This window comes from Mandrillus leucophaeus, unplaced genomic scaffold (genome assembly GCF_000951045.1).
Source record: "Mandrillus leucophaeus isolate KB7577 unplaced genomic scaffold, Mleu.le_1.0 Scaffold1247, whole genome shotgun sequence".
NCBI classification, from domain to species: Eukaryota; Metazoa; Chordata; class Mammalia; order Primates; family Cercopithecidae; genus Mandrillus; species Mandrillus leucophaeus.
The window spans coordinates 134,965-151,140 of record NW_012100843.1 but is presented as its reverse complement, the minus strand read 5'-3'; the positions used below and the strand labels follow the sequence as shown (position 1 = coordinate 151,140).

The following is a 16,176-nucleotide window of genomic DNA, read 5'->3' as shown; positions in this document are numbered from 1 at the left end:
CCCAGATCTCTACTCTCACTAGTAAATTCTGTCTCAACAAAGAAAGAGGAGACTAAGTATGTTCTCTGCACCATTGATTGTCTTAATATTTTTCACCTTGACAAAATAGTCTTAGGGTAAGAAAAAAATAGAATTTCATAGAAGGTAGTCTGTTTTTTCTTCCCTGAAGAGTTAACTTAAATAATTCTGTACATTCAGCAAACTCTGCCTCTTAACCTTTCCTCTGACTCTTTCAGCTCATTAATAAACACATTGAGATATGCTTGCCTTGGGACCAGTCCCTGAGGCATCTGACTTCTGACCTTTTTCCATGTTCAGAATTAGACAGGGCAAGAGTTTTGAGTATCTAAGGAGCTAAGTGGTAAAATAGAAATACGCCCATGAGACCGTGGGGCCTGAGAGAGAATGAGGTTTCAGGGGGACCTGGCAGGGCAGCGGGGCCATCTCAAGCTGAATCACCTGCTCTGTGGCTTGTGTGAAACCAGATAGTGTGGGAGGGACTCCAGCGAAGAGCCAGACCCCTCCCTGCACAAGAGCCAGCCCATGAGACGTCCTTAAGCCATTGAGGGAAGATTCCCAGTGGTCCAACTTCCAAGCCCTCAGACAGACCATAAGGATCTGCCTCTCCTATGAGCTGGGAGTCCACGGGCCAGGTCCAGGGTGAGTCAGCCTTGGCCACCTCCCTACGGCCTTAGGAGAAAACACTTCCTTGGCACAGTCAGAGAAAAAGGCCAAAAAATAATAGAAAAGAAAAATGTAAAATGTGAAAAGTCCAGGACAGGGACGCGAGTGAAACCTGTTTCACCCTATATGCTCTTTACCCTGAGAGAAGAGTTCCTTCCACCCAACCAGACACAGCCTCACGCATCTCAGAGCTGAGCCCCAGGCTGGGACCGAGGCTGGCCGCTGTCACAGGCCTCAGCTTTGTGGGCCAGAGCGCTGCACACCGGATTGAAGCCCACCCACAGGTAGGGGAGCTGCAGGAGCTTCAGGACCCTTGGCTTCTCAGCAAACCCCTGCTGCTGCTCCGAGGGGCTGGCCTGGGGCACCCAAGGCCACTCAGGCAGCTGAGGTGGGGCCAGGATCCTGGGCCTCTGGGCCCAGTGCAGTGCTCTTTCTTCTATCAGCAAGACCAGGACCAGTCATGGCTGGACAAACTGGCTTTGGAAAGAGAGGGCACGCTTGTGGACTACCACACATAAAGGTCCTGTCCCTGCCAGAGAGCCACCTGGGGGGAGTCCACAAGGAGTGCAGCGTGGGGGCTGCAGCCTCTTCCCAGCAGGTCCCAGCACCTGCCATTCTGCAAGTCCCCCTGCTTGCATTTGGGAAAGCAAAACACTCATAGGAAGCGACAGCCTCACCGCATCTCAATAGAGAGGTGGGAGGGGGAGGCCTTCCCGTTATGCACCTTCTCCCCAAAGCCTCATGACTCAACACAGGGAATGAATAGAGGGAGAGATCCTGTTCCTGGGAGGCTCCTCTGCCCTCAGGGCAGCCTGGAAGCAGCCCCGCAGGGCTGGGCAGGGCCACATTTTCTGATTTTTGGTAATAACCTGCTCACTGCCTGCAATCCAGGCAGCAGACATGGTGCTTTGTGTAGCTCACCCTGGCCAACTCGGGGCCCACGCAGCGGTGGAGGGAAGTGGGCTGCAGTAGTCAAGGGGCCTGAAGCTCCTGCCTCAGCTACACAAAGCTGGTTTATGTGTATTACCAACAAACCAAGTATACTTTAGTGCAAGAAACATTATTTGAGATTAAAGAGGGCAGCACATAATAAAATAACAGAAAGGCGTAAGTGTTCTAATCATGCATATACCTAATAATAGAACCTTAAGATATATGAAATAAATATCAGCAGAATTTTTTTTTTAAGTAGACAAATTAATCAAATTTCCTGGCAGGTTTGAATTTCAGTGAGTCCAACATCCCACGACTCTGCCACCCCTTCCCTGCCTGTCAGGTGCCTGCTTTTCCCCTAACCTTTTCAGAACAAGGAAAAGAGAGAGCATTTATTTTATCCTTCCACTCACGCCACTTCCGAAGATACTTTTCCCCATCCTTGTCCTAGTTTTACTTCTCTACAGTTCCAGGAGCCAGCCAGGTCACCGCACGACTTTCCTCCTGCTGGGAGGGGAGCCTTGCTCTTTTCTTCCCCGTCCCCCACAGGGGAGCCCAGGCAGGTGCTGGGGCAGCCACTCCCCTGAGTGCTGCTCAGGAGGCAGGAGAGGAAGGCAGGCGCAGGCTAGGGGTCCGGGCCGTCCAGAAACCCCTCCCGTCCTGACCTGAGAATCACTGAAATGGGAGCCGCACGTGGCAGGGTGCAGCTGTGTCCTCAGAATCTGGGACATGACAGGCTGCCACTCCTATATGCCCTTGCTGAATGGGGATCTTATCAGGTACATGTGTTGAAAAACCTTTCCAGTATGAAACAGTTTTTCAATGATATGATTACAATTTTTAAAAAGTGCAAGGCTGAATTGGCCGAGAAGAAGACGAGATCCTGAGAGAAAACCTACAATAGGGAGAGGCTGAAGCAAAGCCTCCATCCAACCAGCGCAGGTGCCAGCGCCTGGTAACCGAGCCTTTGTCTTGGGGAACCGGTGTCCAGACCTGGAGGCTGCCTGGGAGACTCCCATGTTAACCCACCCCATCTGTGCAGGTGCCAGCACCTGGTGACCGAGCCCTTGTCTTGGGGAACCCATGTCCAGACCTGGAGGCTGCCCGGGAGACTCCCATGTTAACCCACCCCATCTGTGCAGGTGCCAGCGCCTGGTGACCGAGCCCTTGTCCAGGGCAGGAGGCTGCCCGGGAGACTCCCATGTTAACCCACCCCATCTGTGCAGGTGCCAGTGCCTGGTGACCGAGCCCTTGTCTTGGGGAACCGGTGTCCAGACCTGGAGGCTGCCCGGGAGACTCCCATGTTAACCCACCCCATCTGTGCAGGTGCCAGCGCCTGGTGACCGAGCCCTTGTCCAGGGCAGGAGGCTGCCCGGGAGATTTCCAGGATCCCAGGAAAGCAGCATCCTCGTTGTGGGACAGGAGAAATGCTCTGCAAAGGAAAACAGGAAACATGCCCAGTTCTAGACAGAGGGAGAAGCCTCCCTGAAAAATGAAGAACCACAGACCATCCACATGTGATTCTGGAGTCAGTATTCACACTACCTGTGTGAAAAAAAAAAAAAGTGGTTTGAAGTGGTCCCTGGTGGGAAGTGGCCCCAGGCAGCTGACAATGAGGAATAGAAAACCTCTGCAGGGACGCATTTCAAATCCAGTCCCCAAAGAGACTCCATAGAAACAGATCAAAGGGACATATTCATATTCGAAAGCAGACGCCCAGGAGGAAAAAGGCCACCATGACTGAGGCTTATAAGAAAAAATCAAAACAGAAGGATCAGACCCCAGAAGACAAATGGTATTAGGATTATAGTACACCGGGTGTCAATGTGTGTGTTTGAAATACGTTTAAATATAATTTAAAAGTTTTAGTGTGCTCTTTGAAGGGTGTATTAAAATATTTTAAAATATATTAAAGCTGCAATTGAAGAATGAGAATTTCTAAAAATAACCTCGTGAGTTTGTAAATGAATATAATGCATCTTTTAGAAATGAAAGATGCAGTGTTGAGGTCTGGAACACAATGTGTGTATTTAAAAGTATATTAGACACAACAGAAGAGGTGATAAATGGACTAGAAGAGAGATTTGAAGGAATTGTTCAAACATCATCCCACAGAGGGAAAGCGTTTGGGCGACATGAAAGTGAAGATGAAGAACACGGAGGCTGAGGTAAGAAGGGCTGGGAAATGTTTAGAGAGCCACAGATGAGCTGAGAGAGAAGAGACATGCCCGACGCAGAGACAGAAGAGCCAAACATTTTCCAGAATTGATGCAAACCCCAAGACCCCATGTCCTGCAAATGTGGAGAATCCCCGGTCCAGCCGGTTTCCTGTGTTCTCTGGAGACGTGGTTCGTGGCTTTCATCAAGGTAGCAGGGACACAGCCTTTGGGAGGCTCTGAGGAAGTCAGTGCTGAGGACCAGGCTCCTAGAGTCAAGAGGAAGCAGGTGCCAGGCCCACAGCATCGGCGCTGCAGAGGCCAGGAGACCCACAGGGGTCTGCAAACGGGATCCCAAGGGCCCTGCCACGGTGAGTCACAACTGGGTGGTCACCTTATTGTCATGTTGGGAGATATGAAATCAGCCAGGAATGGTGAGCTTGATGATAAAGAACACGAAGAGGGATTTCTGGACATGAACAGGAGAAAATGGTGTCTGGACACTGGAAAGAATCCCCACACGCAGAGACTCACCCAGTGAGTGTGGAAGGATCCCCAGGACACTGCTCAGAGAATCACCCAGTGAGTGTGGAGAACCCCCAGGACACTGCTCAGAGAACCACCCAGTGAGCATGGAAGGATCCCCAGGACACTGCTCAGAGAATCAACAGTGAGTATGGAAAAGCCCCAGGACACTGCTCAGAGAATCACCCAGTGAGTGTGGAAACCCCCCGGGACACTGCTCAGAGAATCACCCAGTGAGTGTGGAGAACCCCCAGGACACTGCTCAGAGAATCACCCAGTGAGTGTGGAAAAGCCCCAGGACGCTGCTCAGAGAATCACCCAGTGAGTGTGGAAAACCCCCAGGACACTGCTCAGAGAATCACCCAGTGAGTGTGGAAAAGCCCCAGGACGCTGCTCAGAGAATCACCCAGTGAGTGTGGAAAAGCCCCAGGACGCTGCTCAGAGAATCACCCAGTGAGTGTGGAAAAGCCCCAGGACGCTGCTCAGAGAATCACCCAGTGAGTGTGGAGAACCCCCAGGACACTGCTCAGAGAATCACCCAGTGAGTGTGGAAAAGCCCCAGGACACTGCTCAGAGAACCACCCAGTGAGTGTGGAAAAGCCCCAGGACGCTGCTCAGAATCACCCAGTGGGTATGTCCCTCTGCTCTCCTCCTCATTCTAGGTCTTCAGGAATAAATGACGGCACCCCAGGTGGACCTATGGATCTTCTAACACATTTTTAAAATCAAATTATTTCTCTAGACAGGGGCCCAACGTAAAGGATTTGCACAGGATCTCACTAACACTGGAGGCAGCTCTACACACAACACTAGCAAAAGAAAGCTGCTCTGTGTATATTCTCAACAAACCAAGTATACTTTAGTGAAAGAAACATTATTTGAGATTAAAGAGGGCAGCACATGATAAAATAACAGAAAGATGTAAGTGTTCTAATCATGCATGTACCTAATAATAGAATCTTAAGATATATGAAATAAATATCAGCAGAATTTTTTTAAAGTAGACAAATTAATCATCATAATGGTAGATTTTAATATAGCTCTCTTAATAACTGGTAGTATAGCCAGATGAATACATAAATCTGCAAGTACACAGAAGATACACACAAGAGGGTAACTAAGTTTATCTTTTTGAATAAATGTTGAACACAGTACCCAACATCTGTAGAATACAAAGGCAAAGGCAAAATAAAGAGGTGAAAAGTTAAAAAACAAAAGAAAATATAAACAGAGATTTACTCAACAGACTCTCACTAACTAAAGTTATAATGCAGTTCTAGAGAAAGAAAAAAAAATCATCCCAAGAGAAAAGTCGGATGCCTGCAAGAATAGTGAGCAAAGAAAGCACTAAACGTGGCAGAATATGAACCTGCCTTGATCTATGAGAGAACAATAATGAAGGAATACTCTGTGGGGTTAAAAATTCAGTTAAGACTAAAGTGCTGGACAAAAACAGCACATAAGTTTGGAGAGAGGTAAACAGACTTATTACATTTTAACTGTCAAATTAAATATGCATGTTAGTATTTCTAGAATAAATAATGAATAAAAATAGTTTGGCAAGTTAAAAAATCAATATATAATTGTTATTTGCATTTCTGTAATATATGCAACAAATGGAACATATAGTGTAAAAATATATAATATTTACAATGGTAAAAAAAAAAGATAAGGGAGATTCCAAAGTGTAATCTAACCAAGAATGTGCAATTTATTTAAGATAAAGTTTTGTAAGCGTATTGAAATGTTTAAAAACAAACAAAAAATTGGGGAAATAGGCATTTTACGGATAGAAAGACTCAAGATTTTAAAGCTGCCAACTTGTCCCAAATTTATATATAACTTTAATGCAATCAAAATAATCAAAAGATTTTTTATAGAACTCGATATACTGATTCTCAAATACATTATGAAAGTGCAAAGGGTACAAATAGTTAATAAAGTACATATTTTTCAGTAGGGAAAGAAAGGTCTTTTCAACAAATGGGATTAGAATAAAAATATGAGAGTATAAGGAACAAGACTGAACCCTACATCATACCACATACAAATTGTAAAGCAAAATATATCCTAGAACTAAAATTAAAAACTAAGATGTGTAAGTCTCTAGAAGAAAGCATGCTTGAAAATCTTCCCAACCTTGAGGCAGATAAAAATATCGCAGGACAAGGAAAGCCAGAACTGTAAAAAGAACAATGGATACATTAGCTTTCAACAAAATGTAGAGCTTCTCCCTTTACAAGACGCCATTATGAAAACAAAAAAGCAATGCACAAACCAAGAGGAAAAAAAGCTTATAATTCAGACATCTGACAAAGGGCCTGGCATATATAAAGAACTATAGATCCATTAACGAAAATACTAACAACCTAATAAGAAAAGATTTGACTAGCTGTTTCATAAAATAAGGTATTCAAATGGATAATAAGTATATTAAAAGATGCCAAACATTATTAGTCACCAGAAAATTGCAAATTAAAAACCCCTGAAAAATGTCATTTCACACCCACAAGAATGGCTAAAATGTTAAAACAAAACAAAACAAAACAAAGGACTGATGATATCAAATACCAGTGAGACTTGTGGAGTGACCAGAGCTCTTATACACTACAGAGAAGAGAGTTGCATTGTCCCAGTATTTTGGAAATCTGGCAGTTTCTTATAACGTTAAACTGCTAAACTTGCACCTGTCCTGTGATGAGCTCTTCCACTCTGAGGTACTTAGCTCAGATGCACTAAAACATATGCCTGCAATAAAACTTGTATAAAATATCTTAGCATATTTAGTCTTAATAGACCCCAAATAGTAACAGCCTGTATTAGTTTGTCAGAACTGTCATAATAAAGTACCACAAACTGGGTGGCTTAAACAACAGAAATTTATTTTCTAAGTACTGGGGCTGGAGGTCCAAGATCAAGGTGCCAGCAGGCTTGGTTTCTCCTGAGTCCTCTCTCCTTGGCTTCCAGGTGTCCATCTTCTCCCTTTATCTTCACACAGAATCCCCTCTGTGCATGCCTGTGTGCTAATTTCTTCTTCCTATGAGACACCTGTCATGTTAGACAAGGGCCCACCTTATTAACGACCTCATTTGAACTTAATTACCTGTGTACAGGACTTATCTCCAATTATATTACATTCTGTGGTACTTGTGGTTGAGACTGCAATGTACAAATTTTGGGGGGGAACATAATTCAGTCCATAACACACCCCAAGTATCTGTCAACAGGAAAATGGAGAAATGAATTGTCTTAAATTCAAAGAGTGGAATACTACTCAGCAATAAGATTGCCTAAAAAACACAGATTAGTGTAACATTATGTTGAGTGAAAGAAGCCAGACTGAAAGAATACATACTGAATTATTCCGTTTTTATCAAATCCAAAAAATAGGCAAAAGTCATCTATATTTCTAGAAATTAGAACAGAGGTTGCTATGGGGGTGGGGATTGACTTTTCAGGGGCCCAAGGAACGTTCTGGGTGATGGGAGTTCTCTGTGTCTTGGTGGGATGGGGGTTACAGATGCATACATTTACCAAAACTCACTAGTTTCCACTTCTAATCTCTGTACTTCACTCTATGCAAACTTTATCTCACACAAACGAACATAGATATTTAACAGGGAAGACATTGTCTGTTTACATTTAAAAGCATTAAACAAGTGTCTTATGCTTTTAAACATTAAATATTTCATTTGGAATTATTGTGGATTCACAAGCAATTGTAAGAAATAATACAGAAAGATCTTGTGTATCCTTATCCAGTTTTCCCAGTGCAAAACTGTAGGATGACAGCACCACCAGGATACTGGCATTAATATAGTCCAGAGAATGAAGGCTTCCACCCCCACGGATGCCTGATGTTGTCTTTTACAGCCACGTCCACTTCAGTCCCATCCCTATGCCCTCCTTAACTCCCAGCGAATACTAATCTTTTCTTCATTTCTATAATTTTATGATTTCAAGAATGCTATATAAATGGAATAATGCAGAATGTAACCTCTTCGGTTTTACACTCAGTAACATTCTGTGAAGTTTAATCCTGGTGGTTATGTACATCAGGGGTTTCTTCTTTTTTTATCACTAAGAATTCCGTGGTAAGGATAGACCACGGTTTAAACCTTTATCTTTTGAAAGACATCTGGATTGTTTTGAGTTTTTGGCTATGATGAGTAATGTGTCCGTAAACATTTCTACACATTTTTATATAAACATTAACTTTTCTTTTCCCTGGGGAAAATGTCTAGAAGAGCAACTTGTTGGTTGTGTGATAGTTGCATGTTCAGTTTTGTAAGAAACTGACAGATTGCTTTCTAGAGCGGCTGTACCATTTTGCGTTCCCACCAGCAGTGTACGACAGAGTATTTCTCCTCATCCTCAGGTGCATTGAGTGTTGTCACTGTGTTAAGCCATTCTGATGGATATGCAGTGATATCTCCTTGCGGGTTTCATTTGCCTTTCCCTAATTTGTGATAATGTTGTACATCTTTTCCTGTTGTCTCTATGCCATCTTCATATCCTCTTTGGTGAAATGTCTCTTTATACCTCTGTTCATTTTCTAAGACGATTATTTGACTGACTTTTGAGTCTGGAGTGTTCTCTATGTATTTCAGATAATAGTCCTTTGCAAGATATGCTTTATGAATATTTTCTCAGTCTGTAGCTTGCTTTTTCATCCTCTGGAGTCTTTCATAGAGAAAAATATTTTAATTTTCAGGCAGTTCATTTTATTATTTTTCCTTTTTTGACTCACACTTTTTGTGTCTAGTTTAGGAACTCCTTGCCTAGCCATATGCCCAAAAGTTTACTCATAGTTTTTTTCCGTTTCTGGCATTGTGTGTTAAATCCATGATTCATTTGGAATTAATTTTTGTGTAAAATGTGAGACGTAGGTCAAGGTCCAGTTTTGTTTCTTTTGCCTACCAATATCCAGTTGCTCCAGCGTACCTGTTGAAAATGCTCTTTCCCAGATGGAATGGATTTTATACTTTTGTCAAAACTTAGGTATGTAGGTGGAAATAATCAAATGTTCACCAGATGAAAACGTGGGTAGAAGGTGGTGGGAGCAACCAAATGTTCATCAAATGATGAATGGATGAGCAAAACATGTTGTAGCCGTACCTGGAGTATTGTTTAGCCTTAAAAAGTAATAAAGTATTGATACATATTACAACATGGATAAACCTTGAAAAGCCAATCACAGAAGACCACATGGGATTCCATTTATATAAAATGTCCAGGCAAATCTGTAATGTTTGCTTAGGGATGGCAGGGATGTGGTAATGGGAATTGATAGCTAAATGGTAAGGGACTTCTTTTTGAGATGATGAAAACCATCTACAATTGATTGTAGCGATGGTCGCACATATCTGTGAATATATTACAAACTTAGTGATTCTACATTTTGAATGAGTTTCATGGTGTATCTCAATAAAACTGTTAAAAAAAAAACCAGTCTGGGAAATCTCTGTGTAACCACTTGGCAGATCTCTTTCGTTTCATTGATTCAATACCACACTGCTGACTACTATAACTATATAATTACAATAAATCTTAAAGTCAGGTACAATGATTCCTCCCACTTTCTTCTCTTTTAAATATTATTTTAGTTATTTCCTTTATCCCTTCTATATAAATTTTAGACTCATCTTACATGCATCTATAAAAACCTTGTTGAAATTTTAATATGAATTACATTAAACATGTATATCAATTTGGAGAAGCTTGATTATCTTCATTATGTTAAGTCTTCCAATCACTGAACATAGTTATTTAGATCTTTGTTTTATTCCTCTCATCAGCATTGTATAGTTTTCAACATACAAGTCCTGTTCATGTTTTCTTAAATTTTTCCTTAAATATTTTTAAAATTTAATTTAATTTAATTTATTTATTTTTTTAGATGGAGTCTTGCTCTGTCACCCAGGCTGGAGTGCAGTGGTGTGATCTCGGCTCACTGCAAGCTCCGCCTCTGGGTTCACACCATTCTCCTGCCTTAGCCTCCCAAGTAGCTGAGACTACTGGCACCTGCCACCACACCCAGCTAATTTTTGTATTTTTAGTAGATACAGGGTTTCACCATGTTAGCCAGGATGGTCTCGATCTCCTGACCTCGTGATCTGCCCGCCTCAGCCTCCCAAAGTGCTGGGATTACAGGCATGAGCCACAGTGCCCAGCCAAATATTTTATTTTTTAAGCAATTGTGAATAGTATTTTTATTTTAATTTTGATGACCATGTGTTCATTGCTAGTATATAGAAATAAAATTTATTTTCATATATTTTCATGTATCTTGCAATCTTGATGAATTCACACTCAGTTCTGGGAACTTTTGTTTGCTCTGTGTGTGTGTGTGTGTGATTTAGTATAATGGTTATACAGCTTCATGAAATTAGTTAAGAAGAGTCATCTTCTATTCTATTCCTTGGGCAGGTATTGTGTATTATCAGTATTCATTCTTCTTTAATGTTTTGATAGAATTCTCTAGTGGTTTTGATAGAATTCTCTAGCATAACCACTTAGGCTTGTAGATTCATTTTGGGGATGTTTTTAAAGTTATACATTTTATTTTCTTAATGATTATAGGGCTATTCAAATTAATTGTTTCTTACTGGGTGACTTGTGGTACTTGGTGTTTTTTAACGATGTGGTCCAGTTGATGTAAGTTGTCAAATGTATGCATGTATTGTTGTTCTTAGTATTACTTTACTCTCCTTTTGATATCTTCAGGGTCTGCAGTGATATTCCATGTTTTGTTCCCAACACTGGTAATTTACATCTTCTCTCTTTCTCCTTTGTCTGTCTTGCTAGTGGTTTATTAATTTTATAGAGCTTTTCAAACCTCTATGTTTCATTTATTTCTCTATCATTTTCTATTTGCAAGTCTATGGATTTCTGCTTTTATCTTTTTTTTTTTTTCTTTTTTTTGAGACGGAGTGTTGCTCTGTCGCCCAGGCTGGAGTGCAGTGGCCGGATCTCAGCTCACTGCAAGCTCCGCCTCCTGGGTTCAGGCCATTCTCCTGCCTCAGCCTCCCGAGTAGCTGGGACTACAGGCGCCCGCCACCTCGCCCGGCTACTTTTTTTGTATTTTTTTTTCAGTAGAGATGGGGTTTCACCGTGTTAGCCAGGATGGTCTTGATCTCCCGACCTCGTGATCCACCCGTCTCGGCCTCCCAAAGTGCTGGGATTACAGGCTTGAGCCACCACGCCCGGCCTCTGCTTTTATCTTTATCATTGCCTTCCTCCTCCTGGATGTGGGTTCACTCTTCATTTTCTAGGTTCTTTAGACGTGAGCTTATGTTACTGATTTAACAGTTTTCTGCTTTTCCAATTTGTGTACTTAGTGCTCCAAATTTTATTCTCATACTGCTTTAGCTGTGTCTCACAAATTTTAATATGTTGTATTTTAATTCTCATTCAGTTCAGTGTATTTTTAAAAATTGCTTTTCAGATTTTTCTCTTTGACCCATGGATTATTTGGACATGTGCTGTTTTGTTTCTAAGAGTCTGTTGATTTTCCTGTTATTATCTCTAGTTTGAGTTCATTGTGGTAGAAGAACACACTCTGCATAGCCTCAATTCTTTTAATACGTTGAGATTTTTGAGGCCTATGATATGGTTTATTTTGGTATATGTTATGTGGACACTTGAAAAAAAATGTCAGTTCTGCTGTTGTTGGATGAAATATGCTATAAATGTCTATTAAACCTATTGGTTTAATTGGGTTATGCAGTGGTATTGAGTCTAATTGGTTTGGGTCTGGTGGTGTTAAGTTCTTCTATATCTGCTACTTTTTGTTTGCTTTACCAATTGGTAAGAGGTTTATTTAATTTTTTTGTCTGTTGTTGGCAGAAGTTGTTAAAGACAAATTGTGATTTGTCTATCTCCCTTTTCAGTTCTATCAGATTTTGCTTTACATGTTTTGCAACTTTCTTATTTGATACATACACATTTAGAATAATAGCTGTGTTATCTTGGTGAATTGACCCTATTATCATTATATAACATCTTCTCTGGCTCTGGAATTTTTCTTATTTTTAAGCCTATTTTATTTGATTTTACTAAATCCACTCCTGCTTTCCATTTATTAATCTTTGCATAATGTGGCATTTCTATCTTTTTACTTTCAATCTGACTCTAATATGTTTGAAGTGAGTTTCTTACACACAGCATATAGTTGGGTCAAGTTTTTTAATCCACTCTGCCAATCTCTGTCTCAGAATTAGTATATTTAGATCATTTACATTTAATGTAATTGTTGATGTGTAAGGCTTGTCTCCCATTTTACTTCTTGTTTTCTATTTGTTCTCTGTCTTAGTTTTCTCTGTTTTCTTTTTCCTGCCTTCATTTGGGTTACTCAACTATTTTTTTTTAGAATCCCATTTTAATTTACTTACAGTGATATTGACTCAATATATGTGTGTAGCTTTTTAATTGACTGCTCTAGGAATTACATTTTATATACATAACATGAAAATCCACCGATATTTTTATTTTACCAGTTCAGGTAAAGCATAGAAATCTTGTCTCTTTTACATCTCTTCATTTTCTCCTATTAAATTATAATTGTCTTAAATATTTCATCTACATGCATGTAGAACCACATCAAATAGTGTTATAACTTTTGTTTCAACTGACAAACATAATTTAGAAAACTCAAGGGGAGAAAGAAAGTATATTATAGTACCCATATGCTGGCTTATCATATTCTTCCTTCCTGATTTTCTAAGATTTATTATTTCATCATTTCTTTTCTGTTTCAAGAACTTCCTTTAGCTATCCTTATGAGGTTAGCCTCCTGCTGACAAATTATCTTCATTTTCCTTTATCTACATATGTTTTGATTTCTTTTTCATTCTTGAAGAATATTTTTGCTGGGCATAGAATGTTGGGTTGACAGTTCTTTTCTTTTAGCTTCTTGAAAAATGCTATGCAACTTCTTTCTGACTTCCATAGTTTTATTATTTTTTAAAATAATATATCTTCTCTACTTTGAATTGAGTTTTCCCCAGTGGTGATTGGTTAGTTTTTCTCTACCTGCTCTTAAGACTTTTTCTTTGTTTTTGGTGTCCAAAAATTTGACCATGATATTTCTTGGTATGGATATCATTTGGCTTATTGTATTTGGGATTTTCTTGGCTCCTTGAATCTCTTGTTTTATGTCTTTTTAAAAAAATTTGAGAAGCTTTTGGTTATTGTTTTTCTGAGTACTTTTTTTAACCCAGTGTTCTTTGTCTTCTCTATCTGGGACTCCAATGACATGAATGTTAGATTCTTCATCGCAGTCCCACAGTTCTCTGAAGCTCTTTTCAATTGTTTGTCAATTTTCTATCTATTATTCAGAGAATAATTCTCACCACCATGAGCAAAATGCACCCAGGCTATGGCTGACTTTTACCCCAAGGGCATGCCCAGCTGCCTGTGGGGCTCATGAGAGAGCTCAGAGCACACTGTCTTTCTGGCCAGGCACTGGCTATTCATGAGGTGAGAAGGGAGATCCCTAAATCTTTCAGTGCAGAGTAATATTTAAGGGCATTCTAGGGACACATGAGTTAAAGGAGATCTGGCCCCATCCTTCATAAGTAGGCTAAGTTTAGAAGACTGATAGAAAATACAGATGCTGACATAAAACTTCTGTGTTCAAATCTTGGCCTTTCCAATGATTCATTGCATACCTACAGGCAAGTTGCTTAACTTTTGGACATCCACGCTTCCTCATCTGTAGAGTAGGGATAATAATAGAATTTACCTGAAAGGATTGTTGTGCATCAGAAGTGTAAAATCCTTAGAGCAGCCTCTGGGATGCTATAAGCCCCATGTCAATATTTGCTATTAAGATTTTAAAATTTCTTTCATCCTTCATTTTTTCATCTACTAAATGGATAATTAAACTTTATTTCACAAGGTTGTTGTAAAATGTAAAAGGTATAATTTGTGTAGAGTTCTTAGAGTGATACCTAACATGATAAAAATCTGGAAAATTATTTTTTAATTTTAGTGACATTATTTCTACTTTCACTGCTACCACGTGTTTACTCAGTTTTTCTGTACATAAGAGCTGAGATGGACTTGTATGGTGTGATGAAAGTTTCTAATGAAATAACTCTAGAATCATTTTTTGTTTTTAACTTTTTTTCTCTTATATGCTGTTTTGATAGTTGTGGCATTTTCAGCATGTAAATAGCATAGAGCAGGGTTTACAAATCTCAACACTATTGGTGTTTTTGGTGGCTAATTGCTAGTGGTGAAAGCCATCTTGGCCACTTTAGCCTCTACCAACTGCACACCAGTAGCTCTGCCTCAAGTCATAATAATCAAAAAAATTTTCCAAACAGTGACAAATATTCCCTATGAGGAACCCTCCCTGCCCTCCTTGAGAACCAGTATTATACATTAAGAGAACAGCAAAAAGAACACTGAAACCATGTCAATAGACCTGTCATCAAGATGGCCCAAGCAGATCCACCATCCAGAGTCTAGAACAGAGTCTGCTAGTTGTCACACACTCTGACATGCCTGTCTGACGCTTATGTGAACTGAAGCACCTTGGACCACGTTGGTAACTTAAAAAGATACCTTTAGATATTTTCACCAGTCCCTGGACTAAAGCTCCATCTTTCTGTGTCCATATGCCAAGCACCAAGTGGTCAGCAAACAGATCCCTGCATCTGTGGGTCACTGATTTCATGGAGAGGCGGGCATGCTTCTCCACTATGACATGGGCCTGCACTGTCCCCATGGCTGTCCATCCTTTCCAATCCGTCTTGCCAGGATGACTGATTCTCTTCAAGCAGATGAAGCATCTTGCTCTGAGGAAGGGCCCAGCTCTGCTCTTCTGACATTTCCACATTTTCTAAGAGCAGCTTCAGTTGATGCCACAGTATGTCCCTGCTCTCAGGGAACATTAGGTTGCATTCCAAGTGCCTTCCACTGAGCAACATCCGACACGGAAAATCCTTATTCATAGCCCTCGTAGAAGAACATCAAGGAAAGCAGCAATCAGTCACCAACAATGCCCTTCCTATTATTTCACTCAAATTTGACCTTCCCTAGGAAGAGCATGAAAAAGCCATAGTTAGAGATTGATGAGTTGCACTACAAGAATGCTTCCACTTTTACTATCAAGTGGCAAGATGCTTTAAAATAACATCATTCATGCCATTGTTGATGTCCGCTGGGAGCCCAGTTCATGACGAGCCTATGAATAAAAGATGCAAAAGCAACCCCATCTTCCTGGACTGTGCAGAAGCCGGCCAGTGGAGTGAGGGGGAGGTGGAGGGGGCCTCACGCAGGCAGTCTGAGTACGTTTTCACACCAGCAGTGACCTGCCCACCAAGCCAGAGGCACTTCTGCTGCTGGAAACCCACCAGCTTTGCTGTGAACGAAAGGCTGTTTCAAAGCCGATCACCCTCAGGTGAGTGAGGTGTGTCCCAGACTCCCACCTAAGGGAAGCAGCCACACCTCCTGGTAGCAGCATTTAGGAAGGGTGCCGCTGAATGCGCAGCAATCACTAGACTCTGAGGCAGATGTTGGTGGAGAGCTTGCTGTGTGGTCACCACAGCATGGAAACCTGCCTTGGAAGTCACAAAGAAGCCAAGTGGGTTTGAAACTAGCACTGCGCTCCACTTAGATTCTGGAGCTGGAGCTTCCTTTCCTGCTCCTCAGACTAAGGCTGGGCTGTGGACTGATTGTGACTCCCCAAAACGCATATGTTGAAGCCCTAATCCCCAATGTGAAGGTATTTGGAGACGGGGGCTGTGGGAGTGAAACAGGTTATATGAGTTCGTGAGAGTACAGCCCCCATGATGAGATTAGTGTCCTATACAAAGAGGAAGACAGAAGTGAGCTCTCTCCACCAGAGGAGGGCATGTGAGGAGGCAGC

The 16,176-nt window shown here is 41.3% G+C and overlaps 1 protein-coding gene across 1 annotated transcript in view; it reads right to left on the bottom strand.

Annotated features, from left to right (window-relative positions):
* The window catches only part of TCERG1L (transcription elongation regulator 1-like), a 289,722-nt gene extending 274,689 nt beyond the window's left edge, over nt 1-15,033 (bottom strand). The window contains exons 1-2 of the mRNA XM_011971789.1: nt 14,871-15,033; nt 948-1,120 (exon numbers count right to left, since the gene is read on the bottom strand). Of these exons, the coding sequence (XP_011827179.1) occupies nt 948-1,120; nt 14,871-15,033 (336 nt within the window). The remainder of the gene's footprint in view (nt 1-947; nt 1,121-14,870) is intronic.
* Nucleotides 15,034-16,176: the final 1,143 nt, after the last annotated feature.